At 48.9% G+C, this 19,366-nt stretch overlaps 1 protein-coding gene across 1 annotated transcript in view; it reads right to left on the bottom strand.

Annotated features, from left to right (window-relative positions):
• Positions 1-4,317: 4,317 nt before the first annotated feature.
• The window catches only part of LOC144694610 (inactive pancreatic lipase-related protein 1-like), a 37,457-nt gene continuing 22,408 nt past the window's right edge, over positions 4,318-19,366 (bottom strand). Inside the window, exons 5-12 of the mRNA XM_078565210.1 lie at positions 19,250-19,358; positions 18,454-18,573; positions 14,191-14,310; positions 12,781-12,899; positions 10,028-10,157; positions 7,217-7,328; positions 6,673-6,840; positions 4,318-4,387 (exon numbers count right to left, since the gene is read on the bottom strand). Coding sequence (XP_078421336.1) covers positions 4,318-4,387; positions 6,673-6,840; positions 7,217-7,328; positions 10,028-10,157; positions 12,781-12,899; positions 14,191-14,310; positions 18,454-18,573; positions 19,250-19,358 — 948 coding nt within the window. The remainder of the gene's footprint in view (positions 4,388-6,672; positions 6,841-7,216; positions 7,329-10,027; positions 10,158-12,780; positions 12,900-14,190; positions 14,311-18,453; positions 18,574-19,249; positions 19,359-19,366) is intronic.

Here is a 19,366-nt window from a genome sequence, read left to right as displayed (position 1 = left end):
GCTGGGGTGGGGTGGGGTGGGGCTGGGGTGGGGTGGGGTGGGGCTGGGCGGGGTGGGGTGGGGTGGGGCTGGGTGGGGCTGGGTGGGGTGGGGTGGGGTGGGGCTGGGTGGGGTTGGGTGGGCCGGGCGAGGCTGGGCTGGGCTGGGTGGGGTAGGGCTGGGCTGGGGTGGGGTGGGGTGGGGCTGGGTGGGGTGTGTTGGGATGGGGCTGGGTGGGGTGGAGTGGGGTGGGGCTGGGTGGGGTGGGGTGGGGCTGGGTGGGGTGGAGTGGGGTGGGGCTGGGTGGGGTGGAGTGGGGTGGGGCTGGGTGCGGTGGAGTGGGGTGGGTCTGGGTGGGGTGGGGTGGGGTGGGGCTGGGCGGGGTGGGGTGGGGCTGGGTGGGGCTGGGCGGGGTGGGGTGGGGTGGGGCTGGGCGGGGTGGGGTGGGGTGGGGTGGGGCTGGGCGGGGTGGGGTGGGGCTGGGCGGGGTGTGGTGGGGCTGGGTGGGGCAGGGCTGGGTGGGAGGAGCTGGGCAGGGCTGGGCTGGGAGGGGCTGGGCAGGGCTGGGCTGGGCGGGGCGGGGCGGGGCTGGGCGGGGTGGGGTGGGGTGGGGTGGGGCTGGGCGGGGTGGGGTGGGGCTGGGCGGGGTGTGGTGGGGCTGGGTGGGGCAGGGCTGGGTGGGAGGGGCTGGGCAGGGCTGGGCTGGGAGAGGCTGGGCAGGGCTGGGCTGGGTGGGGCGGGGCAGGGCGGGGCTGGGCGGGGCGGGGCTGGGTGGGAGGGTCTGGGGGGGTGGGGGGTGGGTACTTGAGGTTTTCCTGCTGTTATTTAACCAGCGATGCGAAAACTGGAGATCAGCCGCCTGTCAGGAGCCCAGCTGAGCCGCTTCAGCACAAAAGGACCAGCTTCCTGGGGACATTCTGCCAGGGGAGGGAGGAGTTGCCGTGACTTGAGGCCATCCAGTGAAACCTGGCAACGTCCGAGGGCAACGTCCGGCCGACAGGGCCAGGGAGAGGCCCCCTGGAAGTGACCACCCCCATTGGCAACGCTGCTCCCCCGACTACATGGTCACCGCACCCCCCCACCCTCACCCCCACCCCCACCCCCACACTCACACTCACCCCCACCCCCACCCCCACCCCGACCCCCACCCCCACTCCCACCCCCACCCCCACCCCCACCCCAACCCCCACCCTCACGCCCACGCCCACCCCCACTCACCTGACTTGGCCCAGCAGCCCCACCCCCTCTCATCTGTTTTTGGGGCTCCTTTGAGTTTGGGGCGGCCAATCTGTGCAGCTACAGCTACTCAGGTCCCAGCCCTCTGTCAGGCGGCTGCCATCGTTAATTGGGACAACGGCCCATGTGGTGGAGAATCGGCTCCTTCTGGGAATATGCCAAACCTGGTCCCGCTGCTGGTTCAACAGGGTCTGCTCCTGCTTTCGTTTCTGGTCACGGGACTTTAGCTGTAAGGGACATATTTAGCCTCTGTCTCTCCCTCGCTCCGTCTGCCTCTCTTTCCATTTATCTCTCTCGTCCTCCCTCACTTTCTCTTTCCCCTGTCTCTCTCATTTTCATTATTCCTCCTCTATTTCCTCTTTGCTGTCTATTGTTCTATCTCTATCATTTTTTGATGCTCTCTATGTTTCTCTCTGTCATTGTCCCTCTATGTTGCTTTCTCAGGCTTGCTGACTGCCACTCACTGCACGTTGACAGGTACTCAATATCAGATAGAGATTTAACCAATTTTTATATTAGTCACTTTGAAATATAAACTGATCAATAAAAAAATCATGTTTATCTGCATTTAAAATATGCCTCACTCCTGACAACCATAAATCTCACATCAGTATGTTTCTGACAGCTCCCCTCTCTTTCGTTTCCCTTCCAGTAAATTTCTCTTTCTAACTTGTTCACTGTCAATCTTTCGAACACACACATTTGCGCTGTAACTGCCCTGGGAGTGTTTGATGGGGACAGTGTAGAGGGAGCTTTACTCTGTATCTAACCCCGTGCTGTACTTATCCTGGGAGTGTTTGATGGGGACAGTGTAGAGGGAGCTTTACTCTGTATCTAACCCCGTGCTGTACCTGTCCTGGGAGTGTTTGATGGGGACAGTGTAGAGGGAGCTTTACTCTGTATCTAACCCCGTGCTGTACTTATCCTGGGAGTGTTTGATGGGGCCAGTGTAGAGGGAGCTTTACTCTGTATCTAACCCCGTGCTGTACCTGTCCTGGGAGTGTTTGATGGGGACAGTGTAGAGGGAGCTTTATTCTGTATCTAACCCCGTGCTGTACCTGTCCTGGGAGTGTTTGATGGGGACAGTGTAGAGGGAGCTTTACTCTGTATCTAACCCCGTGCTGTACCTGTCCTGGGAGTGTTTGATGGGGCCAGTGTAGAGGGAGCTTTACTCTGTATCTAACCCCGTGCTGTACCTGCCCTGGGAGTGTTTAATGGGGACAGTGTAGAGGGAGCTTTACTCTGTATCTAACCCCGTGCTGTACCTGCCCTGGGAGTGTTTGATGGGGACAGTGTAAAGGAAGCCTGACCTGTGCCTGGTAGGTCTGTTTAACTGCAAATGCAGCTTAAATAGAGGGTCCAAATAAAGCTGCAACTCAGATGTCCTCAGGTTGTCCTCCTCTCGCCATGAGGAAGATGCACTATGATCCGAACATTCCCGGTTTAGTCATTGTGAAGATTGTCTCAGGGTTTGCGAATGGCCCAGTTAATGTTCCTGTCTCTGAAAAGCAGCTGATTTTCACCCTCCCTCTGAGGCACCAGCAACCGTCTGCTTCACAAATAATATCGGGTAACATTTTAGGAAAAAATAGGAACACTATCATCCAAGGAATATTCCCTCGATCTCTTTAGAACATGTTATGTTCTGTCAAGTTTGATAATTCCCTTTGAAAAACCCAATTTAAAGGAAAGGAATCGGATTTCGATGTAATCACCTGCTCAGCACCTGGTGCGAATTTCCAAGTGAGATCACACATCCCATTTCATACAATTCAAACCCACTCCACATTCATATCACCTGTAGAATCCCAATGGACCAATCCCCTTCCTCTTCACTCCCATTGTGCACAATCCCAATGGGCCAATCCCCTTCCTCTTCACTCCCATTGTACACAATCCCAATGGACCAATCCTCTTCCTCTTCACTCCCATTGTACACAATCCCAATGGACCAATCCCCTTCCTCTTCACTCCCATTGTGCACAATCCCAATGAACCAATCCCCTTCCTCTTCACTCCCATTGTACACAATCCCAATGGACCAATCCTCTTCCTCTTCACTCCCATGGTACACAATCCCAATGGATCAATCCCCTTCCTCTTCACTCCCACTGTACACAATCCCAATGGACCAATCCCCTTCCTCTTCACTCCCACTGTACACAATCCCAATGGACCAATCCCCTTCCTCTTCACTCCCACTGTACACAATCCCAATGGACCAATCCCCATCCTCTTCTCTCCCATTGTACACAATCCCAATGGACCCAATCCCCTTTCCTATATTTCCATTGTACACTATCCAAATGGACCAAACTGCTTCCCATTTATTCACATCATATACTTTTCCAATGGACCCAAACCACTTCCTATTTATTTCCATTGTCCACAATCCCAATGAACCAAACCCCTTCCCATTCACTCCCACTGTACATAATCCCAATGGACCAAACCCCTTCCCATTCACTCCCACTGTACACAATCCCAATGGACCAAACCCCTTCCCATTCACTCCCACTGTACACAATCCCAATAGACACAATTCCCTCCCCATGTATCCTCATTGTACACAATCCCAATGGACCCAAAATGTTTCCCATTCACTCCCACTACATCAATTCCCAGTGCCCCTATTAATTCCCTGTTGTTCCATGTAATCTGTAAATTGGCTGTCTGATACATTTCTATCACATGATAAAATTAGTCAATAAGCAAGCAGGTTTTTTATTTGATTGATACAGAGGGTCAGACACAAGTTAATTTGTCAATGGAGGAAGATGACTGCCCCTCTTTAGAGGAATCCTCCTTGATTCTGCACCCGAGAATACTTGATCACCTCGGAATGATGCCTTTACATGAGTGATCTGGTCTGATTTCCTGAAATCGGTGTGTCCTGGATCAGAAACATTCCCATTCCGATCAATCCTCTGTGAAGTTGATTCTCTTTATCCCCACCCCCCCCACCCCCCCTTCCCTTAGATTCCAGGTTTCCCACGACAATTCGTTGAAACATTCCTGTTGAAACTTTTGGGAATTGGAGTTTGGATTTTGCTTCCTTGACTGACAGGTTTGCTATGGATCAGTACTGTTCAGGCCAGTTTTCTAGTTGTCACAGGGTGTCAGGGTTTGTAGGGTCTCCTCTTTAACCACCTCATTCCCACAAAAACGGAAACTATCCGGAGGAAAAAGGAAGAGGGGTTAGAGAGTTTACACAACACCCTGAACGGCTAATAATAAACAAAAACAGAAAGTGCCGGAAAAACTCAGCAGTTCTGACAGCATCCAGAGAGAGAGAAACAGAGTTAACGTTTCGAGTCCATATGACCCTTCTTCAGAGCTTACATTTTTAGGTTGGGATCCTGAAGATAGGTTTGTATGAGGGATACCGCCCACCTTCCTGAACAGAAGCCTACTGTCTCTCCATTACAAACACAGGCAGACAGGAGACCATTGAGCCCCTCAAGTCTGTCCTACTAGTCAATTAAATCATGGTTCATCAATATCCTAACTCCATCCACACAGCTCTCCCTCGGTGCTGACCCTCTGAAAGTGCAGCACTCCCTCAGTACTGACCCTCTGACAGTGCAGCACTCCCTCAGTACTGGTCCTCTGACAGTGCAGCACTCCCTCAGTACTGGTCCTCTGAAAGTGCAGCACTCCCTCAGTACTGCTCCTCTGACAGTGCAGCACTCCCTCAGTACTGCTCCTCTGACAGTGCAGCACTCCCTCAGTACTGCTCCTCTGACAGTGCAGCACTCCCTCAGTACTGCTCCTCTGACAGTGCAGCACTCCCTCAGTACTGCTCCTCTGACAGTGCAGCACTCCCTCAGTACTGGTCCTCTGACAGTGCAACACTCGCTCAGTACTGGTCCTCTGACAGTGCAGCACTCCCTCAGTACTGACCCTCTGACAGTGGAACACTCTCTCAGTACTGGTCCACCGACAGTGCAGCACTCCCTCAGTACTGACCCTCTGACAGTGCAGCACTCCCTCAGTACTGACCCTCTGTCAGTGTAGCACTCCCTCAGTACTGACCCTCTAACAGTGCAGCACTCCCTCAGTACTGACCCTCTGACAGTGCAGCACTCCCTCAGTATTGACTCTCTGACAGTGCAGCGTTCCCTCAGTGCTGACCCTCTGACAGTGCAGCACTCCCTCACTACTGACCCTCTGACAGCGCAGCACTCCCTCAGTACTGACCCTCTGTCAGTGCAGCACTCCCTCAGTACTGACCCTCTGACAGTGCAGGACTCCCTCAGTACTGACCCTCTGACAGTGCAGGACTCCCTCACTACTGACCCTCTGACAGTGCGGCACTCCCTCAGTACTGACCCTCTGACAGTGCAGGACTCCCTCACTACTGACCCTCTGACAGTGCAGGACCCTCTCAGTATTGACCCTCTGACAGTGCAGCACTCCCTCAGTACTGACCCTTTGACAGTGCAGGACTCCCTCAGTACTGACCCTCTGACAGTGCAGCACTCCCTCAGTACTGACCCTCTGACAGTGTAGCACTCCCTCAGTACTGACCCTCTGACAGTGCAGCACTCCCTCAGTACTGACCCTCTGACAGTACAGCACTGACCCTCAGTACTGACCCTCTAACAGTGCAGGACTCCCTCAGTACTGACCCTCTGACAGTGCAGCACTCCCTCAGTACTGACCCTCTGACAGTGCAGCACTCCCTCAGTACTGACCCTCTGACAGTGTAGCACTCCCTCAGTACTGACCCTCTGACAGTGCAGCACTCCCTCAGTATTGACTCTCTGACAGTGCAGCGTTCCCTCAGTGCTGACCCTCTGACAGTGCAGCACTCCCTCACTACTGACCCTCTGACAGTGCAGCACTCCCTCAGTACTGACCCTCTGACAGTGCAGCACTCCCTCAGTACTGACCCTCTGACAGTGCAGCACTCCCTCAGTACTGACCCTCCGACAGTGCAGCACTCCATCAGTACTGACCCTCTGACAGTGCAGCACTCCCTCAGTACTGACCCTCCGACAGTGCAGCACTCCCTCAGTACTGACCCTCCGACAGTGCAGCACTCCCTCAGTACTGACCCTCTGACAGTGCAGCACTCCCTCAGTATTGACCCTCTGACAGTGCAGCACTCCCTCAGTACTGACCCTCTGACAGTGCAGCACTCCCTCAGTACTGACCCTCTGGCAGTGCAGCACCCCCTCAGTACTGACCCTCTGACAGTGCAGCACTCCCTCAGTACTGACCCTCTGACAGTGCAGCACTCCCTCAGTACTGACCCTCTGACAGAGTGGCACTCCACCTGTTTTGTTAAATCCTGGATTGAGGTTCGGAACCCAGAATCCTTTAAGGCAAGGTTTCTAACCTAAGCGTATCCTCACATCCTCCATGCCTGACCCTGCCTGAATTTATGCTCCCAGTCTTCCCAACACGCGCTCCTTCCACTGAGAAGTGCTGCAGTTGGCAGTAGTAACTGACCTGGCGTGATCCTTCCCTCGCACCAAGGTGATGTTCTCAGCTCCGAGTTTGGGGTGGAATATGTTCATCATGTTATTGTCCCACAGAAACTTCACTTGGGTAACATCGCCCACATCCAGTTCTGCATCAACAAGAGCCCAATATGTTCTGCCTGGGCGGAGGTTCTTTCTAGGAAAATGGAAAACGTTACCTAATTCAACTCCCTGCTTATATTTCAACCTGCGAGTCTGAGCGAAGAGTTCAGCGTGTGACCGCGCGGGATCCAGTGAACAGCACAACCCTTCAGCTGAGAAACTGAACATCTCCATCACATCGAAGAGAGTTCAAGACCCAGTGAGACTCAAGGCAGTGATTCATCCCACACCAGAGAAAGGGTGAAATATTTTAATTAATGGATAGAATATTTAAATTAAAATATGAAGTATTATAATGAAGGACTTTAGTATTTAACAAAAGGACAAAAAGATAACAAAGGGACAGGATATGTTGATAAAGGGATGAGTGTAACAATATAATGATGCTGTAATGAAGACGTGAAACTTACTTGGTGATTTCATGCTGACGAGTATTCCCCTTGGTTCCATACAAAGCGACATTCAGGATACCAGAAACAGAATGAGAGCCAGAGAGTGTCACAGACACATTATAACGCCAAACTAGGAGTTAAGGCAGGCGAGAAAAGAGGCAGTGAGTTAGTCACAGTGAGAGAGCTGGGCTTGACTGAAATATTGGGATAGTTGTGGTAGAGTTTAGACACTGAGTTCTGGTACTGCCTGAGGCTCATTGGACTCAGTGATCTGTTTGAGGTAGTGAGTGTGAGATTTAAGGGAGTGAGTCTGAGATATGAGGGAGTGACTGTTAGGAATTCACCAAGGCTCCTTTAACAGCACCTTCCAAACCCAAGATTACTACCTTCTAGGAGGACAAGGGCAGCAGATGGATGGGAACACCACCACCTGGAAGTTCCCCTCCAAGTCACTCACCATACTGACTTGGAAATATATCACCGTTCCTTCACTGTCGCTGGGTTAAAATCTTGGGACTCCCTCCCTAACAGCACTGTGGGTGTACCTACACCACATGGGCTGCAGCTGTTCAAGAAGGCAGCTCACCACCGCCTTCTCAAGGGCAACTAGGGATGGGCAATTAATGCTGGCCTAGCCAGCAAAGCCCACATCATGTAAATAAATGAAAAAAAAATTGAGGGAGTGAGTGTGAGGTTTGAGGGAGTGAGTGTGAGGTTTGAGGGAGTGAGTGTGAGGTTTGAGGGAGCGAGTGTGAGGTTTGAGGGAGCGAGTGTGGGGTTTGAGGGAGCGAGTGTGAGGTTTGAGGGAGTGAGTGTGAGGTTTGAGGGAGCGAGTGTAAGGTTTGAGGGAGCGAGTGTGAGGTTTGAGGGAGCGAGTGTAAGGTTTGAGGGAGCGAGTGCGAGGTTTGAGGGAGTGAGTGCGAGGTTTGAGGGAGCGAGTGCGAGGTTTGAGGGAGCGAGTGTAAGGTTTGAGGGAGTGAGTGTGAGGTTTGAGGGAGTGAGTGTGAGGTTTGAGGGAGCGAGTGTGAGGTTTGAGGGAGCGAGTGTGAGGTTTGATGGAGTGAGTGTGAGGTTTATTCGGCACATTTGTTTTTTTTGAGTTCCTTTCTGAAAGTGAAGGTCTAAGTTCATTTTCATTTGACAGTTTTCCCAGCCCCTCTGGCCAAGTCCCTCTTGCCTCTCTCTCTCTCTGGCCCCACGTGCACAATAGATGTTCCATCACTTTCCGGGAAGTTGGGTCAGGTTAACTTGCTGCATTGGAACATACAAACATACGAATTAGGAGCAGGAGTAAGGCCATTCAGCCCCTCGAGCCTGCTCCACCATTCAATAAGATCATGGCTGATTTGACTGTAACCTCCCAGCTACCCCCAATAACCTTTCACCCCTTTGTTAATCAAGAATCTATCTAGCTCTGCCTTAAAAATATTCAAAGTCTCTGCTTCCACCGCCTTTTGAGGAAGAGCGTTCCAAAGACTCACAACCCTCTGAGAGAAAAAATATCGCCTCATCTCTGTCTTAAATGGATGACCCTTATTTTTAAACAGTGACCCATCGTTCTAGATTCTCCCACAAGAGGAAACATCCTCTCCACATCCACCCTGTCAAGACCCCTCAGGATCTTAAAGGTTTCAATCAAGTCGCCTCTCACTCTTCTAAACTCCAGCAGATACAAGCCTAACCTGTCCAACCTTTCCTCATAAAACAACCTGCTCATTCCAGCTAACCCTCCTATGACTACATCCAATGCATTTACATCTTTCCTTAAATAAGGTTACCAACACTGTGCTCAATACTCTAGATGTGGTCTCACCAGTGCCCTGTACAACTGAAGCAAAACCTCCCTACTTTTATAATCAATTCCCCTCACAATAAATGATAACATTCTATTAGTTTTCCTAATCACTTGCTGTACCTGCATTCTAATCTTTTTGGGACACCCGGATCCCTTTGAATCTCAGTGCTCTGCAATCTCTCACCATTTAGAAATATGCTTCTTTTTTATTCTTCCTGTCAAAATGGACAATTTCACACTTTCCCACATTAAACTCCATTTGCCAGGTCTTTGCCCATTCACTTAACCTATCTATGTCCCCTTGTAGTCTCATAATATCCTCTTCACAACTTACTTTCCTACCTATCTTAGTGTCATCAGCAAATTTAACAACCATACCATCATCCCTTCATCCAAGTCATTTATAAAAATTGTAAACAGTCGAGGCCCCAGCACTGATCCCTGTGACACACCACTTGTCACATCTTGTCAATCAGAAAAAGGCCCATTTATGCCTACTCTCTGTTTCCTGTTAGCTAGCCAATCTTCTATTCATGCCAATATGTTACCTCCTACACTATATATACTACTCCATCAATCAGTTAAACATGATTTCCCTTTCACAAAACCATGTTGACTCTGCCTGATTACCTTGAATTTTTCTAAATGCCCTGCTATAACATCTTTAATAATAGCTTCTAACATTTTCCCTACAACAGATGTTAGGCTAACTGGCCTGTAGCTTCCAACTCTCTGTCTCCTTCCCTTTTTGAATAAAGGAGTTGAATTCACTATTTTCCGACCCAAATGTAGGGAATTCTGGAAAATTAAAACCAGTGCATCAATTGTCTCACTAGCCACTTCTTTCAAGACCTTAGGGTGAAGTCCATCCGGACCTGGGGATTTGTCAGCCCGCAGCCCCAACCATCTGCTCAATACCACTTCCCCGGTGATTGTAATTTTCCCGAGTTCCTCCCTCCCTCCCATTTCCTGACTTGCAGCTATTTCCAGGGTGTTTGTGAAGGGTTAAGAAGCTGCTGAAGAGTTGTACTCACGTCCGAAGGGGCTGGATTCTCCTGTTTTAAGATAGAATCTCTGGTGTAGGAGGCCAGCTGCAGGTCGGTACGTCCCAATGTTGTATCCCATGGTGGGACAGCCTTCAGCTGGACAAGCAAAGCACTCCGCCTGACAGAAACACAACCCGTCATTCGCCAGCAACCTCAAAACATCACCACACCCCTCAGCTTTGCTCTGAGCAGTGAAGGAACAGGTGCAGGGAACAATCCCAGGAACCAATGACAAGGGGCCCTGAAGATACCAACCAGTTGGCCCCTGGGCCTTGGATCTATTTCGGGGGGAAGCCTGCCAAACCTTCAGAGCCCACGCAGCCCAACCGAGGGGTTAAACCGCCCGGCAGACAGGTTTAGGGGAGCCCCAGGGTTCATTGCCAGTTTGTGGGGGGTGGGGTGGCGATTGGAGAGGGGAGGTGTGGGTGCTGCTAAAGACAGAAACTCTCAGGTAATCGCCTCAATTTGAGCGGAATGGTTTTTCATGGATCAGTTTTGTGAATTTCCTGCATTACACAGAAAGAGGGATCAGCCATTCTCCCCATTCCAGCCTGTTAACCGTACAGTTAGTAAACCTCCAAAGCAGGATGGAGAGTAGCTGAAGGGTAGGTGGAGGGGTAGTGGAGGAGGGTGGTTTTAGAATGGAGTGACTGGGAACATTTCAAATTGTGATAAACCCATTGGAGTTTCAGACCAGATTTGGAAAGTATTAGAAAGCTCACTGGCACCACCTGTTGGAGGGGAGAAACTTTTCAATCTGAATCTTTTAACACGTTCTCACCCTTCACTCAAATTAGACCTTTGACATTGGGTTGTTAACTGAGGATTAGTTGGTTGGTCCTGAATGGACTATTGGTTCACATGTCTGCATGGTTCACAGTTTGGGAGACCACTTGTGATTATTCAGTCATCGTTGTTGGCAGGATCTTCATGAGTTTGCACACAAAAGGGAGACCAAGTGTGAATTGTCATTAACTGTCCAGGTGGACAGGTTGGTGGACACATACTGCATAAAAAAACCAACACTTCAGCACTGAGCCTGCAGCAGAGGTCCCTCGGAGAGAGTGCCCAGCGCTCAGCACAGGACGTGGACGATGCAGCCGCTGGCGCCACGAGTGGAAGATGAAGAACAGCACAAAGTGGCCATGATCCCCAGACAGTGAACAGACCACATCGACTGGGCCAGTGAGATCTGTGGCAGACACCTCACTTCCCCAACTGCAGCTGGAGAGGACACTGAATGGACAAGCAAACTAAACAAATCTTTATAAATTTATCCTGACAAATGAAAGAGCTCCTGTATATATATTATACACTAAATTATCAGAAACAGGAAGGCTGACTCTGTGTCTAACCCCGTGCTGTACCTGTCCTGGGAGTGTTTGATGGGGACAGTGTAGAGGGAGCTTTACTCTGTGTCTAACCCCGTGCTGTACCTGTCCTGGGAGTGTTTGATGGGGACAGTGTAGAGGGAGCTTCACTCTGTATCTAACCCCATGCTGTACCTGTCCTGGGAGTGTTTGATGGGGACAGTGTAGAGGGAGCTTCACTCTGTATCTAACCCCATGCTGTACCTGTCCTGGGAGTGTTTGATGGGGACAGTGTAGAGGGAGCTTTACTCTGTATCTAACCCCGTGCTGTTCCTGTCCTGGGAGTGTTTGATGGGGACAGTGTAGAGGGCGCTTTACTCTGTATCTAACCCCGTGCTGTACCTGTCCTGGGAGTGTTTGATGGGGACAGTGTAGAGGGAGATTTACTCTGTATCTAACCCCGTGCTGTTCCTGTCCTGGGAGTGTTTGATGGGGACAGTGTAGAGGGAGCTTTACTCTGTATCTAACCCCGTGCTGTACCTGTCCTGGGAGTGTTTGATGGGGACAGTGTAGAGGGAGCTTTACTCTGTGTCTAACCCCGTGCTGTACCTGTCCTGGGAGTGTTTGATGGGGACAGTGTAAAGGGAGCTTTACTCTGTATCTAACCCTGTGCTGTACCTGTCCTGGGAGTGTTTGATGGAGACAGTGTAGAGGGAGCTTTACTCTTTGTCTAACCCCGTGCTGTACCTGTCCTGGGAGTGTTTGATGGGGACAGTGTAGAGGGAGCTTTACTCTGTATCTAACCCCATGCTGTTCCTGTCCTGGGAGTGTTTGATGGGGACAGTGTAGAGGGCGCTTTACTCTGTATCTAACCCTGTGCTGTACCTGTCCTGGGAGTGTTTGATGGAGACAGTGTAGAGGGAGCTTTACTCTTTGTCTAACCCCGTGCTGTACCTGTCCTGGGAGTGTTTGATGGGGACGGTGTAGAGGACGCTTTACTCTGTATCTAACCCCGTGCTGTTCCTGTCCTGGGAGTGTTTGATGGGGATGGTGTAGAGGGAGCTTTACTCTGTATCTAACCCTGTGCTGTTCCTGTCCTGGGAGTGTTTGATGGGGACAGTGTAGAGGGCGCTTTACTCTGTATCTAACCCTGTGCTGTACCTGTCCTGGGAGTGTTTGATGGAGACAGTGTAGAGGGAGCTTTACTCTGTATCTAACCCCGTGCTGTATTGTGGAGATAAAATGTCCTTTTACTGCCCTCAATGATTTGAATAGGACAGAGAAAGATCCAAACCAAAATCAATGTTGAGTGTTTTTGAATCCATTGTACTGGTCCCGTGTATTAGGGTGAAGAACTCTCTTTGTTTCCTGAGTATCTGATTTGATGAATAATGCAGCAATGATCCAGGTGAGTGGTGTGAATTGCCTTACCTTCTGGAAATTTTTCTCATTGCCACAGGGGAAGGCTAGAAAACCACCTGGCGACAAAACACTCTCCGAGAAATATTTAACTGCACGGAAATGGTTGCAGGAGATAAAGCTCTTTGTACCTGTGGAAAAAAAAACATTTCAAACTCATAATTAACCATGTGCAACGTTGATGGAGCAGGATTGTGGTCTGATCCTGCATTGTGAAAGAACAGCGGCTCTGTCATTGTCATCTCGAGGTGTACGTGTGGAATATTCCCCAGTTTAAAGACGACAATAAACTAGGAAGGACACTCCAGCTTTCCGGAAAGTTCAATCACGATTGCTTAGGATGATGGGTCTGTGCTCTGTGGAGAGACAGTTACGAATGGCATTACGATCCCTGATTACGGGCTGATTAGATTTGGTTTTGGACATGGGCGTCACTGGCTAGATCAGTATTTCCTGCCCATCCCTGTACCTCTGAGTGGCTTGCTGGGTCATTTCAGAGGGACTATTAGGGTCGACCACATTGCTGTGGATCTGGAGTCACATCTCTAGGCCAGGCTGGGTAAGAAAAGCAAATTTTGATCCAAAAAGAGCATTAGTGAATCACTAAGATTATCTTTTTATTCAAAAATTAATTTTAACTTAAATTCCCCAGTTTCCATTTTGGGAATTTGAGTCCAGATCATTAGTCCGGGCCTCTGGTTTACTAGTGCAGTAACATAACCACTATACCACCATTCTCTATGGAGATGAAGAGGTTAAAGAATGCTGTTGTTCTTGTATCTCTATTCTCTTTTGGAAAGTTTTGTGAGGTACTGGTAGGAGTCACAGCTGATAGGTCGCAGCATGAATATTCCATCATTGGCCAGAGCCACATGTCTCCCAACCAATAAGAGTCAGTCCTACACATCAGGAGAGTCTATAGATCCCTCAGTCCATACGATAAGAGAGAGTCACCCACACCCAGAGACAAGGATCTAACTAGATATTTAACCAGAGCACAACTCTCCAGGACTGTCACTAGTGAGATTTGAACCCAAAACCTTCCTAACTCTGAACTAAGAGTGTCTACCCTGGAGTCACAGGATCACTCCAGATTGAGAAGGGTGATGGGACAGAGAAGGAGAGGTCTTACTGTCCCTCATTGTGACACCACCATCTTAAACATTTTCCATTGCATTCCAGCATGGAGTCGATGGGCCAAATGGCCCCTGTCTGTGTTGTAATGTATTTCTGACTCTGTGACTGTCTCGCTCCATGCAGGGACATTTTATTCACAGGTGTAATTATAGATAGGCTCGTGTTGATGTTAGGAGAGAGCTGGGGGGACTGTCCGAGCTTCTGAATGGCCGTATCCCTTGGCAACGTGCAGTGCTCCCACCAGCAGCGTCTCTCTGAGCAACAGTCACACCCCCTGTTCCTCACCTTGCCAGATCTCATCAATGTCCAGGATGGTCGAAAGGATGTTCTTGCTGCAGCCCGGCATATCCTCACCACCGTTTGGGTAGAAGTCAACATGTCCACAAGCCTGAATCATCCCGAACCCTGTGACAGGACATCGGTAATCAGACTGGTCAATATCGTAAGGTTCTATGTTGTCTCATGAAGAGGTCTAGAGGCTTGTATGGTTGAACAATAATTGTTTATTAATAACACATAATAACACTGTATACATGGATACAGGATACAGTCCTGACTAGGTGCTATCTTCATGCCGACTTCTACCAGGCCCAACCCTACACTCTGCTTCACCCATGTGGTTCTGTACATCATAATATGGGTGGTATTGTTTCCCCAGTCCCATATAACCCTTACAGGCCCGAACAGCCAAATACTACACCTCCCCCAAATGTATTTACAATAATATTTACATGCTACCCCTTCCCCCCCAAAGTCTCTGGTTTTACAGATTCAGACAGTCTGGAGACTTTGTGACTCTTCCAGATGTGGTTCTTTTCAAGTTTGGAGGAGATGTCGTCTCAACTGCTTTGGGCTGACTTTGTTGGTCTGCAGTTGAAGTTGTAGTACTTAGTGTTTCAAATACTCGAATGTCAACATCTGGTCCGCTTCTTGTGCCCCTTAGGGTCGTACTTTTCTTTGTTGACATTTTGTCTTCCTTGGTTGGATATCATTGGCTTATCCCTCTCCATCCGGAGCGAATGCTCAGTCCGTTCATTCTCAGAGAGGACTCGAGTTTTCTCTATCAGTGGGTAGTGGATTCGAGTTTTCTCTATCGGTGGGTAGTGGATTTGAGTTTTGTTTTCATGGGCTCCGTCAGGTTCTTCCACAAAGTTGAAGGTTTACCTCCCTTATGTTCATATGTTGCTCATCCTTGAGCTCAGCCTGCGGTTTGGCTTTTAATGCTGCGCTCTATTTCTTCATGGGCACTTGTGGCTCCCTGAGTTTTGTTTCGGAGAGTTGGTGGTCACTTCTCCCCTACTCCAGGGTCGACTTCATGTTGTGTGTGTGGGTCTGAATCTCCAGCTTAGTTGCTGTAGTTTTTCTGGGTTCTGTGGCAGCAACTGTTTGACTTTGAAGCCCAGACTGAGCCTTCTGCCACTGCTCCTTCTCCTCTGCATCTTCTATTTGAAGTATGTTGGTGCTCATCTGGACATCTGGCTGGTTTGGCTGAAGAAGAGTGTTTTCTGCCGCTGCAAAGGAGCTGGAATAACTGCGTCTGCATGGAGTGGGGGCAATTCCGAACTGAAGTCCCAGTCCAGATCATCAGCACTGGGGTGGACCTCTTGGGAACATTCAATTCGGTGTAGCTGACCACAGGGGTTGTTTTGATGTCTTCTGCCATTTTGAGGAGGTTGAAGGTAACACAGGCACCTCTGCTCAGGAGAGAAAAGGGTTGATTGCAGATGACATAGAGAATTTCAATTATTTGCTTGGTGCTGTACTGGAGCAGCTCCGGAATCATGCCTATGGTCAGTGGTTGGATTCCTCCGGGACAACACAGTGCTGTGTCTGGCATCTGTAGCCAGAGATCTTTTAGCCATGATCCCTGAACCAACAGGACTGTCACGCTGGCTCCTGTGTCTAACTCGAAATTCATGAGGTGACCATTTACAGATATGTCAGCTTTCCAAAATGAGGGCCTGGGATCCTTTGTTTCTCCCAAGAAGCTTTGTTGGACATCTTCTTGGTGTGGCTCATCTCATCTCATGGGCTCATTTGGGATCCTCCATATGTCTCGAGGTTTTGGTTAGTAGGGTGGATAAAGGGGAACCAGTAGATGTAGTATATATGGATTTCCAAAAGGCATTCAATAAGGTGCTACACAAAATGTTAATATACAGGATAAGGGCTCATGGAGTTGGGGGTGATATATTTGCATGGACAGAGGATTGGTTAATGGGCAGGAAGCAGAGAATAGGGGTAAATGGGACATTTTCAAGTTGGCAGGCTGTGACTAGTGGAATGCTGAAAAGATCAAACTCATCTACAAGGCGCAAGTCAGGAGTGTGATGGAATGCTCCCCACTTGCCTGGATGAGTGCAGCTCCCACAACACTCAAGAAGCTCAACACCATGCAGGACAAAGCAGCCTGCTTGATTGGCACTACACCCACAGACATTCACTCCCTCTCCCTCCACCACCACCAACGCACAGTAGCAGCAGTGTGTACCATCTATAAGATGCACTGCAGAAACTCACCAAAGCCTCAGCTATTTACAACCTGTATTAATGACTTAGATGAAGAGACAGAGAGTAATGTATCAAAGTTTGCTGATGATACAAAGCTAGGTGGGAATACAAACTGTGTGGGAGGACACAGAGAAGCTGCAAAGAGATATGGGCAGATTAAGTGAGTGGGCAACAAGATGCTAGTTGTGAGGGAGTGGGCAGTTATTCATTTTGGTTGTAAGAATAAAAAAAAGAATATCTTTTTAAAGGGAAACTTGTAAATGTTGTTGTTCAGAAAGACTTGGGTGTGCTCATACAAGGAACACAGGAAGTTAGCATACAGGTGCAGCAAGCAATTAGGAAGGCAAATGGCATATTGGCTTTTATTGCAAGGGGATTGGAGTACAGGGATAAAGAAGTCTTGCTGCAGTTGTACAGGGTTTTGGTGAGACCACATCTGGAATATTGTGTCCAGTTCTGGTCTGCACATTTAAGGAAGGAAATACTTGCATTGGAGGCGGTACAGGGGAGGTTCACTGGATTGGTCCCTTGGATGAGGAGTTTGTCCTATGATGAGAGGCTGAGTAAATTGGGTCTATACTTTCTGGAGTTTACAAGAATGAGAGGCAATCTCATTGAAACATATAAGATTCTGAAGGGGCTTGATAGGACAGACACTGAGAGATTGTTTCCACTGCTCAGAGAATCTAAAACATGGGGGCACAGTCTCAGGATAAGGGGCCGATCATACAGGACTGAGATGAGGATAAATTGCTTCATTCAGAGCGTTGTGAATCTTTGGAATTCTCTACCCCAGAAGGTTGTGGATGCTCCATCATTGGATACATTTCAGGCTGGGATAGACAGATTTTTGGTCTCTCAGGGAATTAAGGGATATAGGGAGCGGGCGGGAAAGTGGAATTGAAGCCCAACACCAGCCATGTTCGTACTGAGTCATGGAGCCTGCTGCATGGGCCGAATGGTCTACTCCTGCTCCTATTTCTTATGTTTTTACAACGAAAGCTCAGTCCACAGGTCTCTCAGTCACCACCAGCCTCCAACCCCATACTCTTTCTCTCACTCTCTCACTCTCTCACTCTCACTCTCTCTCTGGACCTGTCTGTCTCCCTTGTTCTATCTTTAGCTCTTTTCCTCTTTCTCCCTCTTTTTTGTTCTTTGTCCCCTGGACTCACTTACTCGTTCTTGCATGCTCTTTTGTCCTTTCTCTTTCCCTGACTATCTTTCATTCTCAAAACATTTTTCATCTCTTGCTCCTGGGAGCTCTAATTTCCCAGTCCCACACTTTTCCTCTTTCCAGCACCTTCATCACTTATCAGGGCATCTTGAAATGATTCTTTCCCAAGCCCAGGAGATCCACAATAGCCCCTGTTACAATCCCAATAGCCAATCCTGTCTCTGATTTAATCCCAATAGCCTATCCTGTCCCTGATTTAATCCCAATAGCCAACCCTGTCTCTGATTTAATCCCAATAGCCAATCCTGTCTCTGATTTAATCCCAAAAGCCAATCCTGACTCTGATTTAATCCCAATAGCCAATCCTGTCCCTGATTTAATCCCAATAGCCAATCCTGTCTCTGATTTAATCCCAATAGCCTATCCTGTCCCTGATTTAATCCCAATAGCCAACCCTGTCTCTGATTTAATCCCAATAGCCAATCCTGACTCTGATTTAATCCCAATAGCCAATCCTGACTCTGATTTAATCCCAATAGCCAATCCTGTCTCTGATTTAATCCCAATAGCCAATCCTGTCTCTGATTTAATCCCAATAGCCAATCCTGTCTCTGATTTAATCCCAATAGCCAATCCTGACTCTGATTTAATCCCAATAGCCAATCCTGTCTCTGATTTAATCCCAATAGCCAATCCTGACTCTGATTTAATCCCAATAGCCTATTCTGTCTCTGATCTAATCCCAATAGCCTATTCTGTCTCTGATCTAATCCCAATAGCCTATTCTGTCTCTGATCTAATCCCAATAGCCTATTCTGCCACCCATGCCTAGATATCTCCCATATTTCAGAGATGACACTTACCAAGACTGGGGAATTTGGACGAGCCATCCGTGTGAATCACATCAACAAACAATGCATCAGTAGGATCCAGTCGGACTTCAGGTGGAGTGTTCTGGAAATACGGTTCAACGGGATCAAGTCCTATGGAATAATTCTGATTTCCATGAATTGTTTTTCAAAACCTTCATCAGGACATTTATAGACATCAGAAAATAGAGCTTTAATTCCAGGTGGCTAATTTTGTTCCACCTCATTCACTCCCATCAAAAAGAATTCCATCCCCATTCACTCACAAGTTCCCCTCAAAGTCACTCCCCATCCTGACTTGGAAATATATTGCCGTTCCTTCACTGTCGCTGGGTCAAAATCCTGGAACTCCCTCCCTAACAGCACTGTGGACTGCAACAGTTCAAGAAGGCAGCTCAACACCACCTTCTCAAGGGCAATTAGGGGTGGGCAATAAATGATGGTTTAGCCAGCGACGCCCACATCCCATGAATGAATAAAAAAACAAACTCACATTGAATGATATCGAAATAAATAAACCCATTCCAATTCACTCCCATGACATAGTGTCCGAACAGGCCAAAGTCTTTGGCTGGGATTTTCAGGTCAAGGCAAAAGCCGATTGACTTCAGCGGGACTGGAAGATCCCACCCCTTTGTCTTTCACGCCCACTATATGTGATTCCGCTGGTCCAACCCCTCTGACCTTTGACTCCCGTAATTTGGGATTCCATTGGTCCAACCCCTTCTCTTTGACTCCCATTGAATCACCGGGTTGCGCTAGTTTGGAAAATGATGATAGAATGAGTTACCAGTAATCCGTGCAATGCCTGGCATCCGCTTGCCTGCCTCACCAGCAGCGTGGGCGCCCAGACTGTATCCCACCAAGTACACATCAGACAAGGTGTAATTGTAGTTACCCTGAGGGA

This window comes from Cetorhinus maximus, chromosome 20 (genome assembly GCF_964194155.1).
Source record: "Cetorhinus maximus chromosome 20, sCetMax3.hap1.1, whole genome shotgun sequence".
NCBI lineage: Eukaryota > Metazoa > Chordata > Chondrichthyes > Lamniformes > Cetorhinidae > Cetorhinus > Cetorhinus maximus.
This window is presented reverse-complemented; position numbering and strand designations above follow the sequence as displayed.